This window comes from Hydractinia symbiolongicarpus, chromosome 14 (genome assembly GCF_029227915.1).
Source record: "Hydractinia symbiolongicarpus strain clone_291-10 chromosome 14, HSymV2.1, whole genome shotgun sequence".
NCBI classification, from domain to species: Eukaryota; Metazoa; Cnidaria; class Hydrozoa; order Anthoathecata; family Hydractiniidae; genus Hydractinia; species Hydractinia symbiolongicarpus.
In genome coordinates, this window is record NC_079888.1 from 18,077,498 (window position 1) to 18,092,824 (window position 15,327).

The 15,327-nt window shown below is 32.2% G+C and overlaps 1 protein-coding gene across 1 annotated transcript; it reads left to right on the plus strand.

The window, feature by feature from the left end:
- Positions 1-185: 185 nt before the first annotated feature.
- LOC130626087 (uncharacterized) lies at positions 186-11,410 on the plus strand. Its single transcript, XM_057441193.1, has 5 exons — positions 186-639; positions 2,539-2,838; positions 6,226-6,510; positions 6,854-6,895; positions 8,103-11,410. Exons 1-5 carry the CDS (start codon positions 552-554, stop codon positions 9,992-9,994), a joined length of 2,607 nt encoding a protein of 868 aa, XP_057297176.1. The 5' UTR covers positions 186-551; the 3' UTR covers positions 9,995-11,410.
- The last annotated feature ends 3,917 nt before the right edge of the window (positions 11,411-15,327 follow it).

The window sequence follows — 15,327 nt, forward strand, 5'->3', positions numbered from 1 at the left end:
GCAAAAGATAATAAAATGATAACTTTTTTAAAAAAATTAGCAAATATAAATACCTGAAGCAAGTATTTATAAATTAATAATTATTTTAAAAAGGGTTTTAGGGTCCTAGAATATTTATTTCACTGGTCCATTAAATATATTTTCCGCAGGAACGAAAAATTGCACTGACGAAAAAACTCTTCTGACTACAGAACCAAGAAGTAAAGTAACTGGGACTGCTATACTTGCTTGTTGTGACAAAACTTTTGACTTTTTGTCAAATAATATTTTAAATCTTCTTTATCAAATTTTTGGAGCAAATTATATTCAGAGAATTGTGATTAATGGGTTACCTAGCTAGCTAGTTAAAGGGTTTAGAGAATGAAATCGAAAGTGATTTTTTTTTTTAATTTTCCAAGTGTTGAACTTTTAGAAAAGGGTAATTGCAAATTATTGAAAGAAGATTAAAGTTGTTTTGAAAATGGTATGGTATAGTTGTCTGTACAGCAACTCTATGGGTGACTGAATTACTTTTAATTCTGTTAGGAGAATGAGGAGTATATAACTGAAAAATGATAAGGTATGGACTGCCGCAACAGCATATAACAGCAGAACAACAGCAGTATCAGAATGTGTCTCACAACGAAATGTCTCACAATGGTATGTGTCTACTTTATAGATGAAAACTAATTTAATTACCTAAAACGTTTTTGTATATAAATTGAAAGATTTATATGCTATACTGCCTCCATATTGCAGTGTGTTAGAGTCTCGGGCTACTTAAGGCCAGTCCTTGTATATTTGAGGGTCATTTTCAATATCACAATTTATAAAGAACCTGGCATAATTTATTAGCCACCATACCATTATATGAATAGTAAAATGCAGAATTCAATTTTTCCGAGAAATTTTGATGATATCATATGCCAAAAACGCGCTTTTCCCACACTTTTTTTCAAGCGGTTTCCCGTCACTGAACAAGTACAATTTTAGCGACAAAGGGTCTAAAAGCACGTCTTACGTGGTCTATTTACAGGATAACCCTGTCGTAAGTTTATATAAATCGCCAAAATGTTGAAAATGCGCATTCTAGGAGGTGAATATTTTAATTTGATACAGAGTATTTGAAAGACACTTCATGCCAAGACTTGCTTTTATGCTACTTCCTGCAAAATTAAAAACCCTTTAATAGTGCTGAAAAGCGCTTAAAAAAAACTGCGGGTAAAGCCTATTATGACTTCATCAAAAGTTTTCACAAAAGGTGAATTTTGTGTTTTTCTATTCATATAATAATATGGTGGCCAATAAATTCTGCCACAATCTTTATATTATGAGTTATTGAAAATGACCCTGAAATAAAAAAGGACTAGTCTTAGTAGCCCGACTTGTGTATTCGATTTTTTTCATTGCATTAAGGACATGTAATCAATAATCAAATTTGTAAATAGAATTGATTTAACCGGCGTTCAACTTTTACTAGTAGAATGATTTGCAATATTTGGTATATAGTAATTTGTTCTTTCATAATGTCAATGGAGATTAAAAATGAGAAAGGTTAGTTGCAATTTTGAAATTAAGTAAATTTAAGTAAAATTAAGTAAGTAATAAAGTAAAGCAAAGTAAAATTTGGGAGAATTGATTTTTACAAGACAAAAATTTTGAACAAAACTAAAGGATACAACCCATATGACAAGTGTTCAGTCTATTCAAATTATCTCCTTTACATTCTACTTTTTTTAAAAATTTCACACATTATAAAACATTGATAATAATTCATTGATAATAATTCATACATTATAAAACATTGGTAAGAAAAAATTTTCATCAATTTTGTTTAAAAATGCCTCGTTTTGTTGATCTTATCCGGCTCCAGATATTGTTTCTTTTCTAAAATCTATTTAAATCGTTGACTTTAGCATTTCTGATGAATCATTCATTGATAACTCTATAATCTATATTAAAATACCTGTATACGTCTGTCCGTCCGTCAGTCTGTCACGCAAAATGGTAGCCTAGCTGCGCAGGTGGCGAGACGCACGCAGTACGGTATAAAAAGGACAGGCGAACCCTCAAAATTCAGTGTATGAACCAAATTTCCTTTTTAAAGAAAAAACGGCTTAATTACTGTGCGAAGTTGTGGCATTGAAATTTTAACCTAGTTAATGAGTCGAAACCCATTTTTATTTTTATGACTTTTCTTTTCTAAAACTTGCAGGAAACTAACCATAGAAGTTTTAATATCTGTAAAAATGTACTCTAGTGATCTACCGTATCCTTAAAATTACAGTTTTAAGCCTAGTTTAGGGAAGAAATGAATGTGAAAGGATATATTGCGAAATTAATGTTGCAAACTTAAATTCTGCATATTTTAAACAAGGACAGACGTTTGAACCTTTTATTTTGAATTTAAAATATTCCTCTTTTAAGTTACTGTTCTGCAAACTTTAATTTCCGAATTTTACTAAAATGTGCACATTCACAATTTGCACAAACCCACAGGTCCTATTCAAACAATTTTTTTCCCTCAAGGTAATCCTAAAACAACTTTTTCTATTTTAGAAAAATTAATGCTAGCCTACAAAATTTCTGAATATTTTGCTGGTTGCCATGAGGATGGAAAGACATTTTGCTTACACCTGTTGTCTATGAATTCCACAGCCACAGTTCAACGTATGTTTGGAAATGCCAAGAAATATGATTACCCTGTATTAGATTGTGTTTGTGAGTGGATATTTGTAACTTGTCCTGGTAGTATTGATCAGAATATAAGGGATGTTAACATTGCTTTTCGAAAATGTGGAAGAAATTATGAAATAAGGCGTGACGAATTTCGTAAAAATCCTTTTCAAACACTACCAGGTACGTTTATAATTTAATATACTATGTGATTAACTCTTTAAATGACATATGCATGTGAACGTATGTTAATACTTTAAAGACACATATACATGGTCGTTCAGCATATATTTTCTTATGGTAATATTTCGACCTCCGTATTGGAGGTCTTCATCAGACTATACAAAAATTTTTAACGGTTGTCATTATATTGACATCAAATCGACGTCACTGCAACGACTTCCATTTAAGGTACGCGAACATTGGCTTCCAGAATTTTGTCGTCACATACTGACCATTGTCCAGAGTAAGACCATGTTCACTACACGGTGATGTGTCCTGGAACTGTATTTTCAATGCTTCGCGTACCTCACAATCAAATTTATTAAATTCTTGTTTTAGCATTTTCGCAGTGTCCCAATCATAACCAACATTACAAGAACTAGAGTGAAATGAAACTTCCAATGCGCTCCACTTTTTTTAATGATGGTGTCTTTGTGTTGTTTGAAGCAGGTAGCGATTATAAACTTCGTCTCCCCGACATATTTTTTGCCGCATTTGCATGGGATAATGTATACGCCGGATTGACTTAGTAGTGGTAGTTGCCCTTTGTTTTTCGATGTCAATATTGTCTGAACATTAGCAGAGCTTTTAAAGACAGTTTGTAGCCAGCTTTGCGAAATGACTTACGTAATTTTGGACTCAATCCTGGTACCCAGGGCAATGATACTATCCTTAAATCTTGTTGCTGCTGTCCGTCTCTGTTGTCTTGCTTTTCGTTTCGTTTTTGTCGATAAGAAATTTTTGTTAGTTCTACTTCATTATATCCATTTTCCGTAAAACACTTAATTAGAAATTGAATTTCCTCTTCCAGATGTTGTCCTTTGCAGATGGTATAGGCTCTGTTAAGAAAACCTATAAAGATACCTTTCAAGATTTTAGGGTTGTGCCCAAAGTGCAGTTTCACCTGTGGTAATAGCGTTTTTTCTGTGGATTTTGAATTTGTAGCATCCATCACAATTTTGAATGTTTAGGTCTAAGAATTGTAGTGATTTTGTCAGGTCTTGAATTTCCATTGTGTATTTTGTGTTGTAATTTTGTTCGTTCAAAGTGTTTTGAAATGATTTGGCTTCTTCAAGATTTTCAAACCTGGCATGGCTGTCGTCAACATATCTTTTAAACGATTTCGGTGCAACAGGTGGATTACGTTGGAGGGCAACACTAATTGCATTTCTTTCGTGATATTTAAGAAACGCCTCTGTAACAAAAACCATAAGAGCTAGGCCAATTGGACTCGAGTTTTGAAGAAGGTAGATTTTATCTTCCCATATAAAGTAACAATTAGACAGTCATAATTCAATTAGCAAACGTATATCTTCCAGAGTCAATTTCGTTCTCATACGTATTTCCTCATCAGCAGCTAGAATTTCTATTTCACCGGTACTGATGGATAAACATTTAAAACGTCATACGAAACTTGTACTTCGTCTGGTCTGATCGTCCATTCTTTCGAAGTTTCGACAAACGTTCTCGAATTCTTCAACCTTGTTTTGTTTTTATTCAGAGTTGGTTTTATGATCTTGACAAGATGTTCTGACGTCCTATAGCTTGGCGTATCGATCGTTGATACTACAACTCTCATTGGGTAGTTCTTTTCTGTCTTGTGAGCCTTTATTGTACCATACACCCTTGGCGGAATGGGGTCGCTTGGGTCGAAATATTATCATAAAAATATATATGCTGACCAACCATGTATATGTTTCTTTAAAGTATACTGTGTAATAATATTGTAACTCGATGTCTTGTAAAATAATCATATGATAATATACCGTATTACTTCATTATTCACGCTGCAGGATTACAGTTTCAACATTACAAGTAAAGATGGGTTAATAGAGAGGCAGGAATGTAAAAGAAGCACCATTATTTCAAAGCATCGAAATTGGGTTTTCATCAAATAAAATTTAGTAGGTCTTTAAAAAAGCATAAAAACACTGATAAATGCGGGACAAATTTGTTGTGTATAATAAAAAATACAACTTTTACCACCTTTAATTGAAATTCTGACTTGTTGTAAAATGCTACTTGCACTACTATGTGGCAAAATATTGGAGAACATGTAGATAAGGAAGGTAAGCATGTCTATATGTCTGTTTAGAACAATAACCTTTGACACAATTGTTTTCTTTATGTTTGTGAACCATAAGGCTTATTCCTATTCTGTGAAATTTCTCTGCAACAATTTCAATGATAATAAAAGATTTCAAGAAAAGGTTGAAGAAAAGGTTGAATGCAAAAAGGGCCTTAAGATAGCAATAACCATTTAAAAACCTGCACTAAATTGGCTATATCAGCAAGGTCCCAGCTGGCATAAAATCATAAAAAAACGTAAACAATTTTTTCTCAAAAATCATAAAATTAGCATAAAATTGATTTGTTGGCATAAAAAATCATAATTTTTGTACGTGTTCTCCAAAATTTTGTTTATGCAGTTGTTTTTAATTTTGTTTGCTCTTTACTCAGCATTTATTATTCTTATGACATTTCCCAGAGTTTTGTGTAGCAATTGTTTAAGTTGAGAAGAGAGTAGAACAACTTTTTTTAAGGTTAGTAATTACAATAGTGATTGATTAAACACCGACCAGAGTTGGGAAAAAGTTATTCTTGTCTCAGTTTGGTTACAATTGATAAATTTTTAGCTTCTTGTAAAATTTGTGTTAAAGCATTCAAAATTAACAACAGTTATCTCAAGTAAAATCACATGCAAACTGTCATGCATCTGGGTCAAAAAAAGATCTTATCAACCGGAGGATATTTACAACTAGTTCCGAAGATGGCAATTTAAGACTTAGTCGAAGCAGTTTATTCCTAAGCCAGGAAAATTTAGTAACGAAGGCAAAAACGTTACAAGGTACGCAGATAGTTGATAAAAACCAGAAACAAATTTTAGAGGCAAACCCTTAGACTTGATTGATTTAACCCATTGTTTAGGAAAGAACCTTGGTGGTAACAGTATAGACTGTCAAAGCAAATTCAAAGCACTTTTTATGTGTTTACCAAGTTTTCCAACGGTTATCCAGTTTTTGTAGGAGATTCGTCAAATCTGTGAGAAATTAGTAAGGACCATTGAACCATACAGTTATCAAATTTAGGCATTGGCATAAAATTAGCTAAATTTTCATAAAAAATAGCATGAAATTAGAAAATAGCATAAAAATAGGGTGTAAATTGGCATAAAATCATTAATAAAATCTGTGTTTTTGCCCTGGGGGGTCCCAGTCCTGTATTAGCAAGTACATTTTAAGTTTTTAAACAACTGCTCAGAACTTATAATGCTTTGTTGAATGAAATTGAACGAAGCTGACCTTTTTGCTTTGTTCTACTAATCCTAATCTTACCTTTAATTTTTAGGCCAGACCAATACAGAAACCATAGCTTTTGAGGAAAAAAATCGTCGAGAGATTTATCAAAAGTTATCTAAGGAGACTAGCAAGCAACGTTATATGGCACACTTTCTTATCCCTTATAATGCTGTGAAAAGAATAGAACAAGACTGTCATAATAACAGCACGAAGTTTTCAATGTCTGTTTTGGAAGAATGGGAGGTTACTACGTCAAACAATTTGCGAACATGGCAACATTTAAAGTCAATTTTGACCTTTCTTGGATTGAACAATTTGATTGATCAAGTTGAAGGTGTGTCTGTTGTTTTTGTCTTTTCAAACTTTTCAATTCTCCTAAGTTAAAAAGTCCCCTCAAACTTTTTAGTTTTCTTCAATTTTGATATTGTTTCATTCTTCAATTTTAAACATTCTTCTCTGTGCAACAAGCTGCACAGCTATTACCTATTTTAATGAAAACCAAGCTTAAGGGGGGCATTCAAAAAGTATATTCGCTCAAATACTTAAAACATTTTTTGGAAATGGAAAATTGTCTTGGTTGACATATTGACCTTAAATATGATTCATCTACTAGGGTAATTCTTCCCATTAATTGTTGATGATATTATTTACATGCTAAAATAAGGCTTTTTGCAAAGGTGTGAAAAGAGAGGAGATTCGTAATGAAGAAAGACCAGCATGTAAGTTTTAATTAGTTTAATTTTGTTTAATTTATTTTGTATTGTTCTTATTAACTATTAACGATTTATTTACCATCTTCATTGGTTCTCAATAATCATTCTACTTGCAAGGCAACGCTACTGTTCAATAAGTGGCAAATTTATGGATGTGTAAAGCACCAAGGAATGGCAAGTCAAAGCTAAAATTTCTACAAAATAAAATGAAACTGGTAAAATGTTGATAACTAACTTAAGAACTTTAAACATTTCATGTCTAGACCTAAGGCTAAAAACATAATTAAATCGATTAAAAAAGTTTGTAAGGAATAAAGTGGTAAATTTTATCGAATTTTGTTTTTTTGTCAAACATAGAAAAATCCTTTTTGAGAATTCTTGACCACATACGTAAAACACGTCAATAATGTCTTCTATAAATTTGGCATTAATAAATTTTAAATTGACAAAAATTAGAAGCAGTCGAAAACACTGAATGTCAGCATTGTTTGTTATTTTAGTCATTTGATAATTTGCTTTAATATATACCTGTCAACTCTTTTTTATACACAATAAATTTAATTGTTCCGTACAACCAAGCAATAACTGACGCGATATTCCACGCTTGTTTTGCTATTTTCAATTTGCAATGCACCAATGACTTCCGTATAACGTTCGAATTAAATCGAATTATTTGTTTACGTTCGTTAAAAAAACGAACGAAAAAAAATTACAGATCAAAAAAAATTCTGCTGTGCTGTCAGGTCACTGCTGTGCTGATATACGATGGCAAAATTTGAGTCTGTTGATGAATGTGATATTAATAAGCTGTGAATTGAGAAAACTCAAAAAAAGATGTTAGGTATATAATAAAGCATATATTGCATGCCGGTTTGTCAAATTGGATCGTGGAATATTGCTCACCTTGAGTGGATAAATCTCGATATTCCATGGAGCGCAACCAATGGTCCTGCAATATCTGCTTAGTATTATTCTAAAAGTGATTAAAACAAAAACAAAAATCGTTTTAAGTGAAAATATAACTTAAAGTCTAAGATAAACCTGGGAAGTTAGATTTGCTTTTTTGTTTATTTCCACCAGCTCAAATAGTGATAACTGCAACAACTCACTTTCTGAACTATTCTTGTGGGAAAAAAGGAAAAAAACTTTAGTGTGTACCTCCAAAGTAGAAAATTTTATTTCAGGTGTATAATGATTTTTGTTATGTTTTCAGCGTTGTCAATTGGACATGTTTTGGACATGTTATTGGTTGCTGTCGATATTGAGAGAAGAAGATTGCTTCGGTCGTACGATTGTACTAATGAACATTTTCATGTCATGCTAGAACAGTCAAAATCAAAATTGATTATGCTAAAACACAAAGGAGTATTGGGAAAAGATTTTTGGAAAATTTTATTTCCAAAACTTGCTCAAAGTAATCCACAGGATTATGACTTAACGTTAATTAATATTTTGCTGAAATTAAAAGGTGAAGAGGTAAACAAATTTATCACATCAACTCGAAATAAATTAGCCCACATGCCTTTCGGCGATCAGATGTTTTTAGAAAGGACATCTGAAAAACTTTTCCATTTTGTTAAGAAAGAAGGCTGTGAAGAGGATATTGCTAAAATTTTCAATATACAAAAATCTCGACATGTTATAAAGAGTTTTTCTGTAGAAAAAGAAGAAGCTCAGAATAAATGTTGTGAGGAAGGTGTAACGTGCAACTTAAAAGCCCCACTGACTTCCCACGTGAAACGTGAATTCGAATTACAAAAGTTGTATCAGAACCTCAAGTCGCAATGTAAGTTACCGGTCGTTGTGTCGGGTTTAGGAGGTATAGGAAAATCAGAATTTTTAAGATGTTTTGGTCAAAACTTTAAAATCTACTTTGATAATAACATTTTGTGGCTAAATGCTGAAAATGATGCAGAATTACTGTTCTCACTTCATAAACATGCTGAACATATGAAAATAAAAACGAACTTTAATGCTGTGAATGAAACACATAACTTATTAGCCACTGCAATTTTTACATTCTTTGAAAAAATTGGTAAGAAATTTTTGGTTGTGTTTGATAACTTCAATGATTCCTATGAGAAGCTTCAAGCTTTGCTGCCGTCAACGCATCTAGCGTCTGTAGTTGTAACAACTCAGCAATCTCAATGGGGAGACAGATTCATTACACAACCCCTTGAAAGTTTCACTCCTGCAATGAGCAAATTACTTCTAAAGCAGAATTTAAAGGAGCAGGTTTTTGGTACCAATAATGTGAAATCTTTAGAAGATCTTTGTAAGGAGTTGGACAATTTTCCACTTGCTTTGCAACAAGCTATCGCTTACATTAAAAAAGAAAGAATTACCATATCATCATATATAAAGCTTTTCAAAAAATACAAACACAAATTACTGGAAAGAAAACATGATGACGATTTTTATCAACACACTGTTGCCACTACCTGGAGTATGGCCCTTCTTAAGTTGCAACAATCAGGAGACCAATCAGCAATTGACCTGTTTAGTTTTATGGCCTATATGAGTGGTGAGGATATCGATATAGGTCTTTTCAGTTTTTGCTACGGTCCACCAGATCTTAGAAGTGCCCTCGATATTCTGGAACAATATTCCTTGGTTAAAGTTAAAGAGGATGGTATGGGTAGAAAGACTATTTGTTTGCATAAACTTTTACAGCACGTTGTACGTCAAAAAATGCAGAACAAATCGGGAGAAATAATGTCAAAATTGCTGGAATTATTAGGTAAAGCTATTCTACAGAGTCCAATTGTAGATTGTGACACTAACTTTTGTTCAAATTGGCTTCACCATTTGAGAACGATCTTTGACCTATTATTAAGTGCTGACGAATGCCAGAAAAACCAATTTTTAAACAGTTATAAAAAGTGGAAATGTGACTTGTTGTCAAAGTTGTCAAAAAGAAATGAAAGAAGAATTATAGAAAGTGTTGGAAAAGCACTCAGTAGAATTGATGGTGGATGTGGCAAAAAAAAACTGGCATACTATGTCTGTAAAATTTATTTGTTTGATGTTGGTTCTGTGTTTGATGTTAGTTCTGTGTTACTGTTTTGGAGAGAGATTTTATATGTATATTTCATTAATATTTAATCCAATTTTAGATTTTTTAAATTTGGATTTAATATTAGGTTTAGCCGAAACAAAAGTGGTATAAGGTATTTTTATACTACATTTTATTTATCTTTTTTAACCTGACTTTAAATTCAATTGCTTAATATTCCTTCCAAAATATACTTAAAACTTAGCATGTTAGGATGTCACTAATCTGCGGTGCTTTGCTAAAAAAATACATTTGTTTTTTAGAAATGCCTCTTCACTCGCTTTTTAGCTAATGGGATCTATATTCAACTTTACAACAACGTGCTTAAAGTGATTTCATCCTGTATTTCACAAATGTAAAGGAGTACAAATAAAAGCCATTATGCTGACATCACAAAAAGTTTTTTAAATTTGCTTTTTTAAATTTAAATATTTTTACTTATTCATTTGTTGTTAATACTATGAATACGTTTTGGATTTTGGAAATAATTTTAGAGATCATATTGTAGAGAGAATTTGATAGAAATTTTAGCCAATCTTTGATTTTTCTAAAAATACAGTAGTCATAATTGTTTTAACTGAGTTCGTATAGAAAGTGCAAAAAATTGGAAAGATAATTATTTTTTGCACCAAAGTCAGAAAGACTTAAAATGTCATGGAATTCTCTAAATTCTCAGCAAATTAGGTATAAAATTGGACACGTTTTGTCGACATCTTGAGCATAAAAATCAGAAGTTGTCAAAACAATCAAGTATAAGCGAATCTTATTAATAATATTTGCTGAAATAGCAAATACGGCTTATATTTATTGATTTTGATGAATTTATCACGGGTTTACAACTAGTTAGCTATTGTTTCTACTAGGTAAAATTTATTTTAATGGTAAGCAATATTGTTGAAAAAGATTTACTAAACTATACCGTAGTAAAACATTTTTAATACAATGGTAATGCGAATATGTTGCATTTTATTGAAAGTGTTTACCTGTGCATTAATTTAGTTCTTATTTCGTAACAAAAACTTACACTTTTTTAATTTTAGGCAGAACTTAGTCCATATACATTTGACTTTTTCCAAAGCATATTGCATCATAACGTTCATAAATCAAATACATTTGAAATATATATTTATATTATACATTTGCGCAATATTAATTTTTATATACCTAGTATCGAACGTCACTTATCGAACAAGTCATAATATAGCACATCTATAAATAGAATTAATCAATGTCATGTTGATTTTAATTACTTAAATTGTACAAGCATTGATTTCTTTTCTTTAACCTTCTTATCATTTTAAACTACGTTACTTCGCGAAATTTAGCACAAAGAGTGCGCGTAAAATTTTTTGTGTGAAAATTAGTACGAATAAGGTATAAACGCATTTTTTTGTCTGTAAACAAAGAAACATAAATCTTTGTTATCTTCTTTCTGGATAAAATAGATATTACGCCTTTTAAAGTATCTTCTTCTTTGTCATCCTCTGAGCATGCCACACAAATGTCACACAAAGTAATTTTAAATACGCTCTGTTAATATTTTAAAACTTCGCCAGTATCCATCGTTTGCGCAGAGCTGCTGAAACATTAATTGGTGCACTCAAGGTTTAAACAAATAAAAAATTTTACGCACATACTGGTACTTATTTTCTGGAGCAAAAATTTTGTGCTGGAAATTTCCGCGCGAGTTGGTACTTAATTCCTCAGTTACACACGGTACAAATAATTAAACGCTTCTCATGACAAAGTAAGAAAAGTTTGTTATTTGAAGAAAGTGGTTAAAGTTTAAGGACTGTGTGGTAACTTCAAGTCATGACAACAGTTTAATCTGGCCTGAGATGAGCAAACTAACATCATCGTCCCCCGGGTCTTTGACCACTGAGCCGTGTTTACGCAATACAAAATGCCCTGGGAACGGAGTTAGAAAACAAGCAACAACCGCAGAAAGATAAAACGAAAATATGGCACAATTGCTCGAAATTACTTTTCTGATACCCGAGACGGCGCTAAGAAATGAAGAAATCTTCTGTTAGACACTCATGGATATAACGCCCCTTTTGGTAGACCAAGTTCAAAGGGCGTTTATTCAAAACAATATAATTGTTGAATTTTACCTTGTAAGGATGTTTAAGAAACCATATAAAATTTAAAATGGAATAATATGTAAACAAGTTGTATTCCATTAGCGAGAAAATGTAAAAAAAAGTTAATTAAATGTTTCCTCTTTTGAACACTCCCTTTAAATTAATTTTTTTATAAACGACCCGGGTTTTAATTTTTAGGCACGGCATAGAAGATAAACTCTACAAAAAGCCTGTTTCTATCCCGGTAGCCTGCCGATATATTAGAAAATATTGATAAGTCAAAAAATTAAACCTCTCGACAAAACCTCAATCGTATGTACATTTCTCTCCCAAGAGGAAGAGCGTTTTGCTAATGCGGAAACAGCCTTTTCTAGGCACTATGTTCTCTTATGTTTTAAAGGTTCGAAGAAAGTTTGGTCGGATGTTTAACTCGACCAACTTTACAACCGTAGAGTTGTGAAAAAATTTCTCTTGCGGAAGAAGTCTACATACAATCGAGGTCTAATGTTTTCTAATATTTCTTTGTAGAGTTTAACTTTTATACCGTGCTTTAAATTAACGCTCGGGTCGTTTATAAAAAATAATTTATAGGGAGTGTTCAAAAGAGGGAATGTTTAATTAACTTTTTTTCTTACTTTTTTTCGCCAATGGAATATTATTAGACCTCTCGACCAAATATCAACTGTATGTAGACTTCTCCCAAGAGAAAGAGCATTAGATGTATCTACTATAAAGCAGTCAAATACACACAGATCTTATTTAGCCAGAATAAAAACTTTACGTTGGATCCATGTAGCATAACAAAACGCATAATTTTCATTTCAAACAATCCTAACTTCTTTATTTATTTAGCACGAAATGCATATCAGATAGCGAGAAAGTAGCTCTGGGTACGACATTACACTCTCGGTTCATCGCTACACTAGACTGGTACCCTTCCGTGCTTTATTATAGTGTTGGTTCATCTCTCCCGAAAAAACATAACCAATGGTGTGAAAGTTTCATACCCAACCTGAATAATTCGTTTGTTATGTTTTCTCTCATTTAAGTATTACTTGCACATACATCTGCTTTTACATTAACCAAAACGTTCCATTGCTAGAAAAAGTTGGTTGGAGTTATACATCCACCCAAACTACCAGCGTTTTGCTCGTAAAAGAAGGCTGTTCCGCATTCGCAAGTATATTCGAGTATCCGAATATATCTGTGATTTAAAGGGTAAGCCAAATTGATACACCCATTTCACGAATCAGATCCTATTGTCGTAACTTTGGTACTGTCATTTCATTCATTATTTTCTCCAGTATTTCTTTTCTTCCATCTTTTTTCAACGATCTTACCTGATTTTGGATATTTTGTGTATAGTCTGTCGTATTATACTTTCAGTTAGTTGTTAAGTATCACATTCTGTGATATTCTGTATCACATTCTTCTACCAGTTTGGGAATCTCCATACTCCAAGGTTTGGTGGTGATATAAAAATCTTCCTTTCTATGTCGCTAATGCATACGTTACCAATGATAACTGAAATACAGCTAAACCAGAGGTCCAGCTTGTGCTCTTTCATTTTATATATTTCTAATTCCGATGCATGCATAAGTGAACTTTTAATTCTCATTCCATGCATAAGTGAACTTTTTCAGCTATATACTCATCGCGATATTCCTCTATACCAATGGCCGCACTAAGATGTCTCTTAGCATCCTTTGTGTTTCTAATTTAATTAACTTGCTTAGGTTACTTTAGGTTTAATATCTATACCCCAAACATTTTTCTCTCACTTATGAAACTTCCCTTAGGGGCGTTAGTACTATACTATGCTTCGGTTTTGGGCGTGTTTTGAGTTCACTACTGACAAAAGCGATCTAAAGAGTCAAGACATGATTCACGATGCCGTGTAACATGTTGTTAGTTGCTAAACACGCAACTCGAGTACCACAAAACCATCCACTATTTGCAACCTAACCTCTTTCTGACCACAGGGTTGCTTATATTGAAAACTACTTAAAGTTACCACAAATGCGCCTTAATGAATTTTGAGCCCAGGAATTTATAAACATCCAAAACACACATTGTATTTTATTTTACAAGTATCTAAGAGAACTGGCGAGGATGCTCAGAATTAGAATTTTCTAATAAAAAATGAGAATATATATTTAACAATATTATTGATTTTGCCGAGACCAGTGTATATCTGTAAGCTTAAAATAATTAATGTGAATATTTTTCATCTTATTAAGATTTAAAAATAAGTCTAATTTGTATCTTTTATTTGAATCACAGTAAAACGTCTAATCCAACAATCTTGAAAACAAAATGTAATTTTTTGGCCAATTTCAATATCTGCACCAAATTATGTCTGAGTAAAAGTACTTAGCTAGTGTAAAAATTAATATTACTTCAAAATGCAGAAAAATATAAGTTTTTGCCGTTCTCTTTCGCACATGCCTCAGATAACAGGTATTTTTCTAAACATTCCTATAGAATGATTTCTTTGTTTACATTTTTATTAATGTATCACATTTTAGGTAGCCAAATGATGCTAGAGTTAACTACAGAGAGAAATTCTCCAGCGAATTACTTCTCCCAAAAATGTCACTGGAGAAACAGTAAGTGAGTGTAATGGTTAGTTCTTCATTCATATACATTTGTTTAAAGTTCTCATGATACCATTACGCTAAGGCCTCGCCTCAGTTTCTAATACAACATTGTCCCAAACTTTCTCTTTGATAAAGATCTTGGATGGCTGTAAACATTGCAGAATCCAAAAAAAAAATTACATTTAAGTATTTCTTTCATTTCAAACAGAAAAGAAGAAGATTTATTTTTTAAAATTTTTCTAATCCAACCAATCCGTTACTTATCTATTTAAGTTAATTAACTGGCGCCCACGTTAAATCATTTTTAACATTTAACGTTTTTATAGCGTAATGAAAAGTGTACGTTGGTTTAAAGATGTTTTGACAAAGTTCTTTTTGCTACGCAAAATAAACTGAAAAAATCACTTCTGAAAGATGTAGGGAATCACAGAAAAAGCAGTTGGAGCATTGAAAGTAACAAGCGGTTATTTTTCTGAGGGAATAGCGAAGTTGGTTGAGGATAAAATGGTCACAAATCATTATTTAAAGGTATTGAAAGTCGACAATAACTATCATTTGATGTGGTAAGGTGGCGGAAGGGGGGTTTTGAAACAAGCAATTGGAAATTTTTTTGTTTGCCTCCAATTTTTTTTTTAACAATGTAACATCCTCATATGTGCAAATGAATATGCGACGACCTCCACGCTCGAAATGAAACAA